Here is an 11,367-nt window from a genome sequence, read left to right on the forward strand (position 1 = left end):
TTTCCAAGGCCTCACCTGCCAGTCTGCTGCCATCCTCCGCCTGTGATGAGTGGCTCTGAGGTGACTAAACTCCAAATCCTGTCTGCCTTCCCCTTTATAAATGTGACATTTAAAGCCCCTTTGGCACAGGTAAATCACAATTACATTTCCAAGGGCCTCTGGTACCATTCCAAATCCTCAGACAGCCAGAGTTGCCAGTGGAAGGCCTCGTGCTCTGTCTCACACACACACACACACACACACACGGTGCACGCCGTTCCCACTTTTATTCTTTTTTTCTGCTTGGTTCCTCAATGAAGCAATCACTTTTTCTTTCCTGCAGCAGCGAGTTCATTCCCATTTCCTGGAAGACCAAGGAGAATCCAGGGGAAGAGGGTAGGATTCTCCACCAACCACAGCTCCCAAAGGAAGTGGCAGGGCTGTGACAGGAAGCCGGGTCTGGATGGAAGACCAGCTTCTGGCCCCTGTGGGTGAGATTTTCAGGGATCAGGACGTGAGGGCGAAGTCTTCCCTTCACCGTTGTCACTTCCATTCTTTCCCAGAGTCTCAGGTGCGATCCGACGGGTCATTTTTCTTGTATATCTTTTCTGGATTCCCTTCCTTCATGGCTGTGTATCTGGCTAATGTGAAGAGATAGTCGCTGAGTCTGGAGGGGCAGAAGCAGGCAAACAGAATGGACTGAAATGAGAGATCAATGCTAACCGGGTCCTCCCTAAACGAGCCTTCAAGGAGGAAATATCAATCACACACCCCCAGGAGCATCGGGCAGGACAGCGGGTGCTCAGCCAACCCAGGCTTGATGGATGGCACGCGAGGCCAGCTTCCATGCGAGCCCGCCACCCGCTCTGGCGCCAGGGCTGGGCGGTTTCCGCAGGAAGAGGCCGCTGCCCTGCCCAGCCTCATGGGGCTGGCGACTTTGGGCCCCATCCCTGGTTTCTGCACCTTCCGATGACCAGGGCTGGTGCCTCCCAAACTGGGGTGTGCACACAAGTCCCCTGGGGATCCTGGCGACACGCAGATCAGATTCTGATTGGAGAGGACCGGCTGGGCCGGGCCTGGATTTGGCAAGTGTAAGCGACACCCAGGCGATACTGGAGCTGCTGGTCTAAGGAACTCACTTTGAGGAGAGGGGGGGCCTAGGACTGGCTTCTCAACCTCGACACAACTGAAGCAAATGAATGAGGGAGGCTCGTTCCGTGGTCGTTACTCCCCACAGTGTGCCTACGTTTCCCGACAGGCTCTTCAGATCCCATCTGAGTACCTGTTTAAGAACTTGGCCACGTTTGCATCGGTCTCACCCATCTGGACAAGAGGCACCACGCTAGAAGAGGAGGAAACACAGCGTCACACTGTTGTTACGGATTCAACACGCTCGGGGCCCAGGGCTGTGTCCTGAGCCAGCATCTCCCTCCCACTGCAGCCTGACCGGGCATCCTCGCCAGTCTGTGCGCAGACATTCTAGAAGATGCTCATTGGAGATGAGGGCCAATGACGTGGCAGCCCCTCCGGGCCCGTTGCCTCTGCTGCATAACCCCTGCTGGGAGGTGCTCACCCCAAACCGAGGCCCAGGTTTATGTCCCCACCCCAGGGGCTTCATCACCCAGGCATGGGTTTGGTGTCCTGAGGACCCTCCTCTGCTCGGCCAGCCCCCATTGTTGGACCTTTCTTTGGACTGTCTCCACGTTTTTGCTACTATGAGCACTGCTGATGTGGATGGCTCTGTGCAAATGACTCTTTTTTTTCCCTCTGAAGCTGAAGCTCTTCTGTGACCCAGAGTCCCTTTACGAACCACTTGGGTCCAAGAGTCTTTCATGAGAAGTGAAACCTTCATGACACGGGGCCGTGGACAGAGCTCAGGTTTGGAGCAGACACACCTGGGGTTCCAGTCTGAACTCTGCCATGGACCACCCAGGGGACCCTGGCCACGGTGTCACCTCTGAGCCCCAATTTCCTGACCCCGGCAGAGTGGGGACTGCCACCACCTCTCTTCCAAGCTTACCACAAGGAATCAATGAAATAATGAATACAAAGCGCCCAGCACGGCCTCGTCTGTTGTATACAGACGCTTTATTGTCGTTTTTCTGTAAAGCTGAGTGGCAGCCTGGCTTATGAATCGTGTTAAATGGAGATTTTGCACAATCACTCTTTTATTTATTTCAATATTTATTTGACTGTGCTGGGTTTTGGATGGGATCTTTGTTGCGGCATGTAGGATCCTTTTTTTTTTTTTAGTATTTATTTATTTTGCTGCCCTGGGTCGTAACTTGTGGCAGGTAGGATCTTTTTAGTAGTGGCATGTGAACTCTTAGTTGCGGCATGTGGGATCTAGTTCCCTGACCCGGAATCGAACCCGGGCCCCCTGCGTTGGGAATGTGGAGTCTTAGCCACTGGACCCTCAGGGAAGTCCCTGCAATTGCTCTTTTAATGTTTCCTTGATAAGGCTGTCAGCAGCTTCTGGGAGGTTCCCTCCTCTCCGACTCTGAACTTGGGGACAGGGGCAGCTGGTGGCTGGCTGGTCTGGGCCCTTCTCCACCCAGCACCCAGTAGTCACCCCATGGCCTAGAGCCAGTCATCAGCTTTCAGGATAAAGGCAGAGCCCTTGGGTGCAGGAGGCTCTGCCTGGCCTGGCCTGGGCTCAGCCTCCGGCCTCACTGTGCCCCACGCCCCTCACTCTGGACCAGACCTCCGGCCTCCTTTCTGTGCGTTCAGCGCAGACTGCTCCTCTGCCCTTGCTGTCCCCTTGCCCTGGACACTCTGTCCACCATTCTCCCCCACTCACTACTGCGCCCCCATGCCCAGCTGCAGGCTGGGTCACCCTGGGGCCAAGCACCCTCCATCACAGCTGTCATCATGCTGTCGAGCTTTTCGATCTGTTTAAGTTAACCTGAAGAACGGGGAGCCTTCACTGAAGACGTATCTGAATTTCACACCACCTGAGTGGTATTATCATTATGATTAATCAACTAGACCTGCTGGGCCTCCCCCGCCCCGCTGTTGCTGGAGCTGTCCCCCCCACAGAGGCCCCGCTCCCGGGGGCCCCGTACCGTCTCTCGGCTCGGCGACATACGGCCCGACAGAAGTGCAGTGCGGAGCTGCTCTTGCCTCCTGACTGAAAGCAGAAAGCGGGTGTTGGCTGGGGTGGGGTTGAGGGGGTTGGGGGTTGCCCACTACAGACAGGGAGCTCAGATGGACTGATGGGCATGCAGGCTCACCACAACCCAGGGCAGTGTTCTGCCTCCAGGGGCCCTACTGGGGCGTAGTCTCCGGGTGTTGTCACTCAGTCGTGTCTGACTCTTTATGACCCCATGGACTGTGGCCCGCCAGGCTCCTCTGTCCATGGGATTCTCCAGGCAAGAATATGGGGTTGCCATGCCCTTCTCCAGGGGATCTTCCCAACCCAGGGATTGAACCCGGGTCTCCTGCACCGCAGGCAGATTCTTTACTGTCTGAGCCTCAAGGGAAGCCTCTGGGTACCCACCGTCTAAGGCAGGCAGGGATGGGAATGGGACCAGTGAGGGTCTGGAGGGGACTTGGGGGCTGGGGGACAGCTTCTGTCACCGTTACACATTAAAGAGGGGGACTTTATCACTGCCGGTGTGTTGGGGTCAATACACGCACCCGCCGCCACCCTACAGGCTGAGGCAGCCGGGTACCTACAGGCAGGATGAAAGCGGTGAGTGGAGGCAGCTGGCCAGAGTATCTGTCGATCCACTGCTCCAGCTCCAGGACAGGCCCCGCCTCGAACGTGGCATGTTCTGCGGAGCCAAGGAGACCAGCACTGCGTGAGGCCATGGCCCTGGGATCACAAGGAGCCCGCCCTGGTCTCTTTCCATCCAGGTGCCCCGCAAACCACTCCACTGGCTCAGAGGCACCTTCCCTCTCAGGCTGCAAGGCCAGGCTGACAGGGGTCCCAGGTGCCCCCCAGGAGAGGGTTCCCCAGGCCTCCACAGGGCCCTCTGAGCACACACCCAGTGCATTTAGGGAGAGATTTACTTAAGTGAGCCTCCCTGGCTGAGGAGCGCGGAGTCGCCAGGGCAGAGCCGACGTCCTGCAGGGAGCACTGGATCTGGGGGAGGAAAGGAAGGCGCGGTTCAGAATCTTGTCAAGCAGGCCATGCGAGGTCCCCTGCGTCCATGCACAGGACCTGGGGAGCTGGGGCTCTGGACCAGAGCCCTCAGATCCTCAGGCTGCTAAGGAGCCGGCATCTAAAGGCTGTTAGCAAGCTGTCTGAACCCGCAGAACATCTGCCCTGGTTGGCAGGGGACCTGGTTCCCTTGGGGACATCTGGGTGATACAGACGGTGAGTGTTAAGGGCCCCGGGGTGGTTAGGAGAATCCTCTCGCCCGACCCTCCTCTCCCATATGCAGGGGCCCTGTGAGGTCTTTTTCTTTTCTCTAACCTAACGGCCTTGGTTTTCTAACCTATAACACCTGGGCTGAGAGACCCAAGGTGGCAGTGCTTTTTATTTTATCTATATCCTTCTTTTTCAATAATTTATTTTTGGCTGCACTGGATCTTTGCTGCTGAGTGGGCTTTTCTCCAGTTGTGGCGAGTGGGGGCTACCCTCTAGTGGCAGGGTCTGGGCTTCTCATTGCCGTGGCTTCTCTTGTTGCGGAGCTTGGGCTCTAGGGCTCGGGTTTCAGTAGTTGTGGCACACAGGCTCTAGAACGCAGGCTCAATAAGTTGTGGTGCATGGGCTTAGTCACTCTGCGGCATGTGGCATCTTCCTGGATCAGGGATCGAACCTGTGTCTCTGGCATCGGCAGGCAGATTTTTTACCACTGAGCCACCAGGTAAGCCTGACAGTGCTTTTTAAACTGGACAGGACAGATCTGCCCTCTGATGAGAAGGCCACCATGGCAATGTGCTGGAAGCAGGACAGAGCTCCTTGGGCCACCAGGCCGCAGACTCTGCTTGAGTTATGTGACCATGTGGCATCTCCATGGCTTCCGGCTGAAAGTGACCTCACAGTCCCACCCCGCGGCTGGCCACCTGCAGTGTTCGCCCTGGGGCTGGAGAGAGGTGACCGCCACCTGGGAATTGGATCCTAGCCCCGCTGGGATTCCTGGCTGCGGGGCCTCGGCCTGAGCCTCACTTTTGTCCTCTGTAAGATGTGAAAGCTGGCCTCCACCTCATGGACTTCTGCAGGGAGAGCTGGGAACAGGCTGCCTGGCCTTCTACAGGCCCCGGAGCAACCTAGGAGAACAAGTCACAGTCCACATCCTTGGGGAACCCAGGCCATATGCCTGGTGATTCCTATCTGTGGTAGCTCAGATGGTAAAGTGTCTGCCTGCAATGTGGGAGACCTGGGTTCGATCCCTGGGTTGGGAAGATCCCTGAGTTGGGAGGATCCTCTGGAGAAGGAACTGACAACCCACTCCAGTTTTCTTGACTGGAAGATCCCATGGACGGTGGAGGCTGGTGGGCTACAGTCAATGAGGTCGCAAAGAGTCAGAAACGACTGAGCGACTAACACTTTCACTTTCGACCAGAAGCACAGGAACTGTGGGAGCCTGGGAGAGGCACAGTTGGAGGCGGGGGTGGCCTGAACAGCCTTGGAGAAGATGATGTTGAAACTGTCACTCAAAGTATGCAGCCTAAAGTAAGGGGGGCTCATTGTGTCATTGCACCCCCCTGCCCCCAGGCAAACCCTGCTCAGAGGTGGGCACAGCAGACCAGAAACGACTGCTGTGGGCGCCAACCATTCCTCATGATGAGGCTGAAGACCAGTCTCCCTCACACAGGAAGTGCCGCATTCATAGAATGTTCCAGCTGTTTATGCCTCCCAACCTTGGGCAGCCCCTCACTGCCCTGCGTCAGCTCCCAGGGGCCCCTGCGTGCTCCAGTCTGGCCTGGAGGACCGAAGCGGGCTGAGGGCTGACCCCCCAGGGGCCAGCAGACTCAGGTCAGCATGTAGACTGAAGCCTGGGGTGTGTCCTTTGTGCTCTAGGGGTGGCAGCCCTGCCTCCATTTCTGAAGTCCTCTCTGAGGGCCAAAGCCTGGCTGCCTCTTAAGGAACAGAGCCGTCATTCTAAGAACCCTACTATCCCCCAACCAAGGGTTCCCCGCAGCTGGGCCTCCCGGGTTTCTCAACCTCACAGCCACTGACACTTTGGCCCAGGTTATCCTCTGGGGTGGGGGCGGGGGGGGCGGGGTCGGGGGTGTCCTGTGCGTTGTAGGACATTTAGCTGCTTCTCTGCCTCTACCCACCAGACCCCAACAGCACTTCCACCTCCAGTTGTGACGACCAAAAACATCTCTGGACATTGCCCCATGTCCTGGGCTGAGACCACTGACCTCACATTTCCCTCTCTGAGAGAAAGCCTCCTCAGTCACCTGTGAGGGAGGGTGATCTCTGTGTGTTCCCATCTTACAGATGAAGAAACTGAGGCTCACAGAGGGAAAGTGACTAGTCCCAGGTGACACAGAGAGGAAGTGATGGTCAGATGACAATTCCAGTTACGGCCACCAGGCCTCGGGTGGAAAATTCCCAGCTCCCGGTAAGACAATGTTACTCACTTTCTGAAGCTCTTCCACAAACGGGTGGCCCTTTTCTGCAATTAATTCCATAGCAAACCTACGAGGAAAATGGAAAAAGAATTTGCCTTGAATATAACATCCCTAGGCCCCGTCTTGAGTGTTAGTTGCTCCATCTTTCAGATCTGTAGCTCACCAGGCTGCTCTGTCCATGGAATTCTCCAGGCAAGAATACTGGAGTGGGTAGAGATTCCCTTCTCCAGGGGATCTTCCCCATCTAGGGATCAAACCCAGGTCTCTCACGCTGCAGGCAGATACTTTATCATCTGAGCCACCAGGGAAGCCCTGTCTTGCTGGAAGGTAACACCTTCTCAGCTGACAGACCATTTTGCTAACTGAGCTATCACAAGAAAGGGTTTTTTTTGTTGTTGTTGACGACAATGTTTTTAAAACATCATAACCTTACATATGATTGGGGGTATTTGTTTTTCATATCACTCATCCAGTCAACAACTCTTCTCTCAGTGCCCTCTGACCAGGCCTAGGTGATCCATATGAACAGAGGTGACACAGGCAGCAGAATCCACAGCTGAGTTTTGGCCGGGTCCCTGACCCACGTCACCTGAGGGATGATGGGCTGCTGATTGGCTAATTCCAAACAACCAGTGATGCTAGAACCTGCTTCCCGGCCCTCTGCCTGCTTCATCTTGTGTCTACCTCTCCTTTCCCACACTCTTCCCACACACACCAAGAGGTCTGCCCTCTACTCTGCTGGCAGTCTAGTTCCACCTCCCATTATCCATCCTGAAAACCTTATTTAGTCAGGCTTGTCATTGAGAACTGACAGCCCTGAACAAGTAGCTCTTAATAATTAATAATAATGATGATAATAATAATAGCAAGCATTACAATTAGTGCTAGCTACCTGGCACTAAGCGGGGAACATGGAATTCTCTCATTCCATCCTCACAAGAAACCACTGAGATTGGATACTTTTACTATGATCATTTGACAGAACAGAAAACAGGCTCAGAGAGGCCAGGTGATTTGCCTAAAGTCACACAGCCAGTCGGCAGTGTGACAGAATTTGAACCCACGTCATTGATTTCTTGGAGAAGGAAATGGCAACCCACTCCAGTGTTCTTGCCATCCCCCAGGGATGGGGGAGCCTGGTGAGCTGCCGTCTATGGGGTCGCACAGAGTCGAACACGACTGAAGCGACTTAGCAGCAGCAGCAGCATTGATTTCTACTGTTGCCTTTGAAATGTATGATAAGTGAAACTCGCTCAGTCTTGTCTGACTCTTTGTGACTCCATGGACTGTAGCCGGCCAGGCTCCTCTGTCCATGGAATTCTCCAGGCAAGAATACTGGAATGGGTTGCCACTTCCTTCTCCAGGGGCTCTCCCCAACCCAGGGGTTGAACCTGGGGCTTCTGTATTGCAGGCAGACTCTTTACCATCTGAGCCACCAGGGAAGTCCTTCATACTATGATCATTTGACAGAACAAGAAACTGAGGCTCAGAAAGACCAGGTGATCAGCCTGAAGTCACACAGCCCGTCGGAAGTGTGAGAGAATTTGAACCCAGGTCCATCTGACTACCATGACCTTCACCCCCAAGGCCACACCAGAGCTCAAGAACAAGCACTGACAGTAACAACAGCTCACACTGCCAACAGCCTCCAGAGTGGCTTGTACTTTGTTCTCTAGTATTTGCTGCCCCTCCCCCCCCTGCCACTGGCAGGTATGTCCACATGCCTGGCTCTGGCCAGTGAAACATGAGCAGAGATGGCACATCACTTCGTGGAAGCCTTAAGAGCCCGCATGGGCATTGCCTTGACCTCTCTTCCCTCTGCCGTGATTACTGGCCAACGCCAGTAATCGTGTTCCAGACAGAAGCTGTCCTGCCAGCCTGAGTCCCAGAGCGAAGGCCATGCAGAGAAACACACCCAACCCAGGATGGGCTTGAAGTAAGAGGATGAAATATCCCTTTGGTGGTGGTAAGTCACGAGATGTGGGCACCATTACCCCAGCAAGGCCTGGCCGATCCTGACGACTTCCCCAAGTCCACCTTCTAAGTCATGAGCACAGTGAGGGAGCAGGGAGGGAAGGGTGAGGCAGGGGCACACAGCCCGGGGACACACAGGGACAGAAGGCAGCACATGAGCCAACGGGAAGGGTGAAGGGCATCCGCAGCCCGCAGTCTAGTGGAGCTGACTGGCTGCCCCTGTGCCTCCAGGCTGAGGAAGGTGCTTTGAGGGCAAGCAGCCTCCGGGACTGGCTCTGGAGGGCCGCACCTCAGTCACGCCTGCTAATGACCCACTCACACCCAACCTCAAGTTCAGCCTTACCCGATGGCTGAGCTTAACTCATCTGTAGTTCCCACGGCTTCAAACACCTGGTCGTCTTTGGGTCTTCTTTCTCCAGTGAAGGTGCTAGAAAATCCTGTGAAAAATATTTTGCTTCCCAAATTAAAGAGTTTGTTTTTTTTTTTACCTTGATATACTCCCTCCCCCCCCCCAATATTTATTGATTTATTTGGCGGCACTGAGTCAGTTGCAGCATGTGGGATCTAGTTCCCTGATCAGGGATTGGACCCAGGCCCCCTGCATTGAGAGTGCAGTCTTAGCCACTGAACCACCAGGGAAGTACCCTGTTCTGACAGATTTTAAATTATCAAAACAATATATGCTCATTACAAAAGACAACAGGATAGGATAAAAGTATGTACAGCAAACAATGAAAGCCTGCCTGTTCATTCCTCTCTCTCACTATTCAATCTCTCTCCCAGGTAACAGTCCAAGGTGTAACCTTTCACACTGCCTTTCTGAACACACATATAAACACACACACACTTTCATCCAATGTATCCCAGCTCTGGATTGTTCTGCAACTTGCTTTTGTCATTTAATTTATCTTAGGCATCTTTCGTTTCGCATCACGCTTGGGTGATGCCTACTGAGATCTGTCGCATACTTTTTAATGTCTGCAAAGAATATGGAAGAACTTTAAGACAGAAGCTGCCATCTCTTACTCTGCATTTTTTCACCTGTCCCCACTTTACCTTTGTCTCCTGTTTTGGTGTAGATCTTGGGGACCTTGGGAGTCTTCAAGGAAGGCTGTGTCCTAAGGAGAAATACACATCAAAAGAGGGTGAGTGAGGATGGATGGCATATCCAGTGAGACACCTTCTTCAGTGGGTGACTTTGCTACCTGTACCCTTAGTGTGAGAACTTACCCCTTCAGCTTGGATCTCTTGAAATCTTTCCCCTCTGTTCCTCTTAGTTTTAAGCCCTTTGTGGGCCAGTTCTGTGTCTTGTCACACCTGTACCTGCAGAGTAGCTGATGTACTACATTGCTTAATGCAGACACTCAATAAATATTTGCTGAAAGAATTTATTGATCACTTTCCTAGTCTCTGCACTGTGCTAAGTGAGTTACTGGCATTATCTCCTGGTATTATCCCTGGAATCTTCCCAAGCCCCAAAGGGAGGCACTATCTATGATGTTCATTTTATGTTTGAGGAATCTGTAGCTCACAGGATGAGACTCACCTTTCTAGGTCACCTAGGGAAGAAGTAGTAGGGCTGGATTCTGGCCCAAGACTTATTCCACAACCCCAAACCATCACTTCTATTCTACCAAGCCAGGAACTCTCTTTTTAAAAAATATTTACTTTTATTTATTTGGCTGCACTGGATCTTTAGTTGGGCATGTGGTTTCTTAAAATCTTCATTGTAGCATGTGGAATCTTTAGTTGCAGCATGTGGGATCGAGGGATGGAACCCAGGCCCCCTGCATTGGGAGATTGGTCTCAGCTACTGGTAAAGAATCCGCCTGCAATGCCGGAGACCTGGGTTCAATCCCAGGGTTGGGAAGATCCCTTGGAGAAGGGAAAGGCTACCCACTCCATTAGTCTGGCCTGGAGAATTCCATGGACTGCATAGTCCATGGGGTCACAAAGAGTCAGACATGACTGAGTGACTTTCACTTTCACTGGAAAACAAGGGAAGTCCCAAGCCAAGGGCTCTTGAAAGGGGAAAAAAAAAAAACCCTTCATACTATGAAGTTTCAAGTATACTCTGAAATGGAGAATTGCCAAAATAGGGTTCAAAAACAGGCATTTTCAAATAGCAACACCTTTAATACAGACTTCAACATTAAAATGTGACATTAAAAGGTTATTCAGAGGTTGAATTACCGGATCTATAAAACATATTAATCCAGTACTAAGTCAGGTTCTGAGGTCCGGGATGGGGTGCAAGTTTCAAGGTATGTGATGAGAGCCATCTTTACATCACGCTGGTGTCTCTCTGTGTCTTGACTTCTTTGCAGACAGGTTAAGATCCGAATTGAGGACACCTCCTGATTGTGAGGTCAGGCAAGACGACCCTCTTGGTTCACGTGGGCTATGCCCGGTCCTGATGGATGCTGGGTTTCGTTTGGACTTGTCTCGTGCTAAGAAATCTTGGTCTCTGGTTTCCCCGGAGCCCACGTTGCCATGGTGAAGTCAGAATTAAAGAGGATTAAATCACCTGGCGATTGCTGCGGTGACCTCCCAGTGGTGTGACGTAAACACCGACAACAACTCAGGTCAGGTGTCTGAGTTAACCAGGTACTCACCTGTCCCCGTCTTCCACGCCCTGGGGGCCGCGGCTCTGGAAACGGGGACACAATAGCTTGCGGGCTCCAAGGCACCCGAGCGAGCCAAGGCGACCTCCCGGGCCCCACACAGCCATGCCCCAGGCCTGTTATCAAGGGCTGACCCCGCCAGCTTCCCGTCCAGGTTCCGAGGTGACTCCACCTACCGCCGGCCGCGCCACCGCTCAGCCGCCGTCTTCTATTGGTCCGTGCCTCTCTCCCCAGGGCGGGACACTCCCAGGGACTTGCT

General features: G+C 53.4%; 1 protein-coding gene across 1 annotated transcript; it reads right to left on the reverse strand.

Annotated features, from left to right (window-relative positions):
- Positions 1 to 247: 247 nt before the first annotated feature.
- On the reverse strand, positions 248 to 11,281 carry MMAB (metabolism of cobalamin associated B). The gene is made up of 9 exons (XM_043901565.1): positions 11,100 to 11,281; positions 9,541 to 9,602; positions 8,828 to 8,921; positions 6,520 to 6,577; positions 3,994 to 4,066; positions 3,658 to 3,755; positions 3,045 to 3,109; positions 1,262 to 1,321; positions 248 to 646 (listed from the first exon to the last, which is right to left on the reverse strand). The coding sequence occupies exons 1-9, from the start codon at positions 11,213 to 11,215 to the stop codon at positions 547 to 549; spliced, it is 726 nt and encodes a 241-aa protein (XP_043757500.1). The 5' UTR covers positions 11,216 to 11,281; the 3' UTR covers positions 248 to 546.
- Positions 11,282 to 11,367: the final 86 nt, after the last annotated feature.

Source organism: Cervus elaphus, chromosome 5 (assembly GCF_910594005.1).
Source record: "Cervus elaphus chromosome 5, mCerEla1.1, whole genome shotgun sequence".
Taxonomy (NCBI): domain Eukaryota; kingdom Metazoa; phylum Chordata; class Mammalia; order Artiodactyla; family Cervidae; genus Cervus; species Cervus elaphus.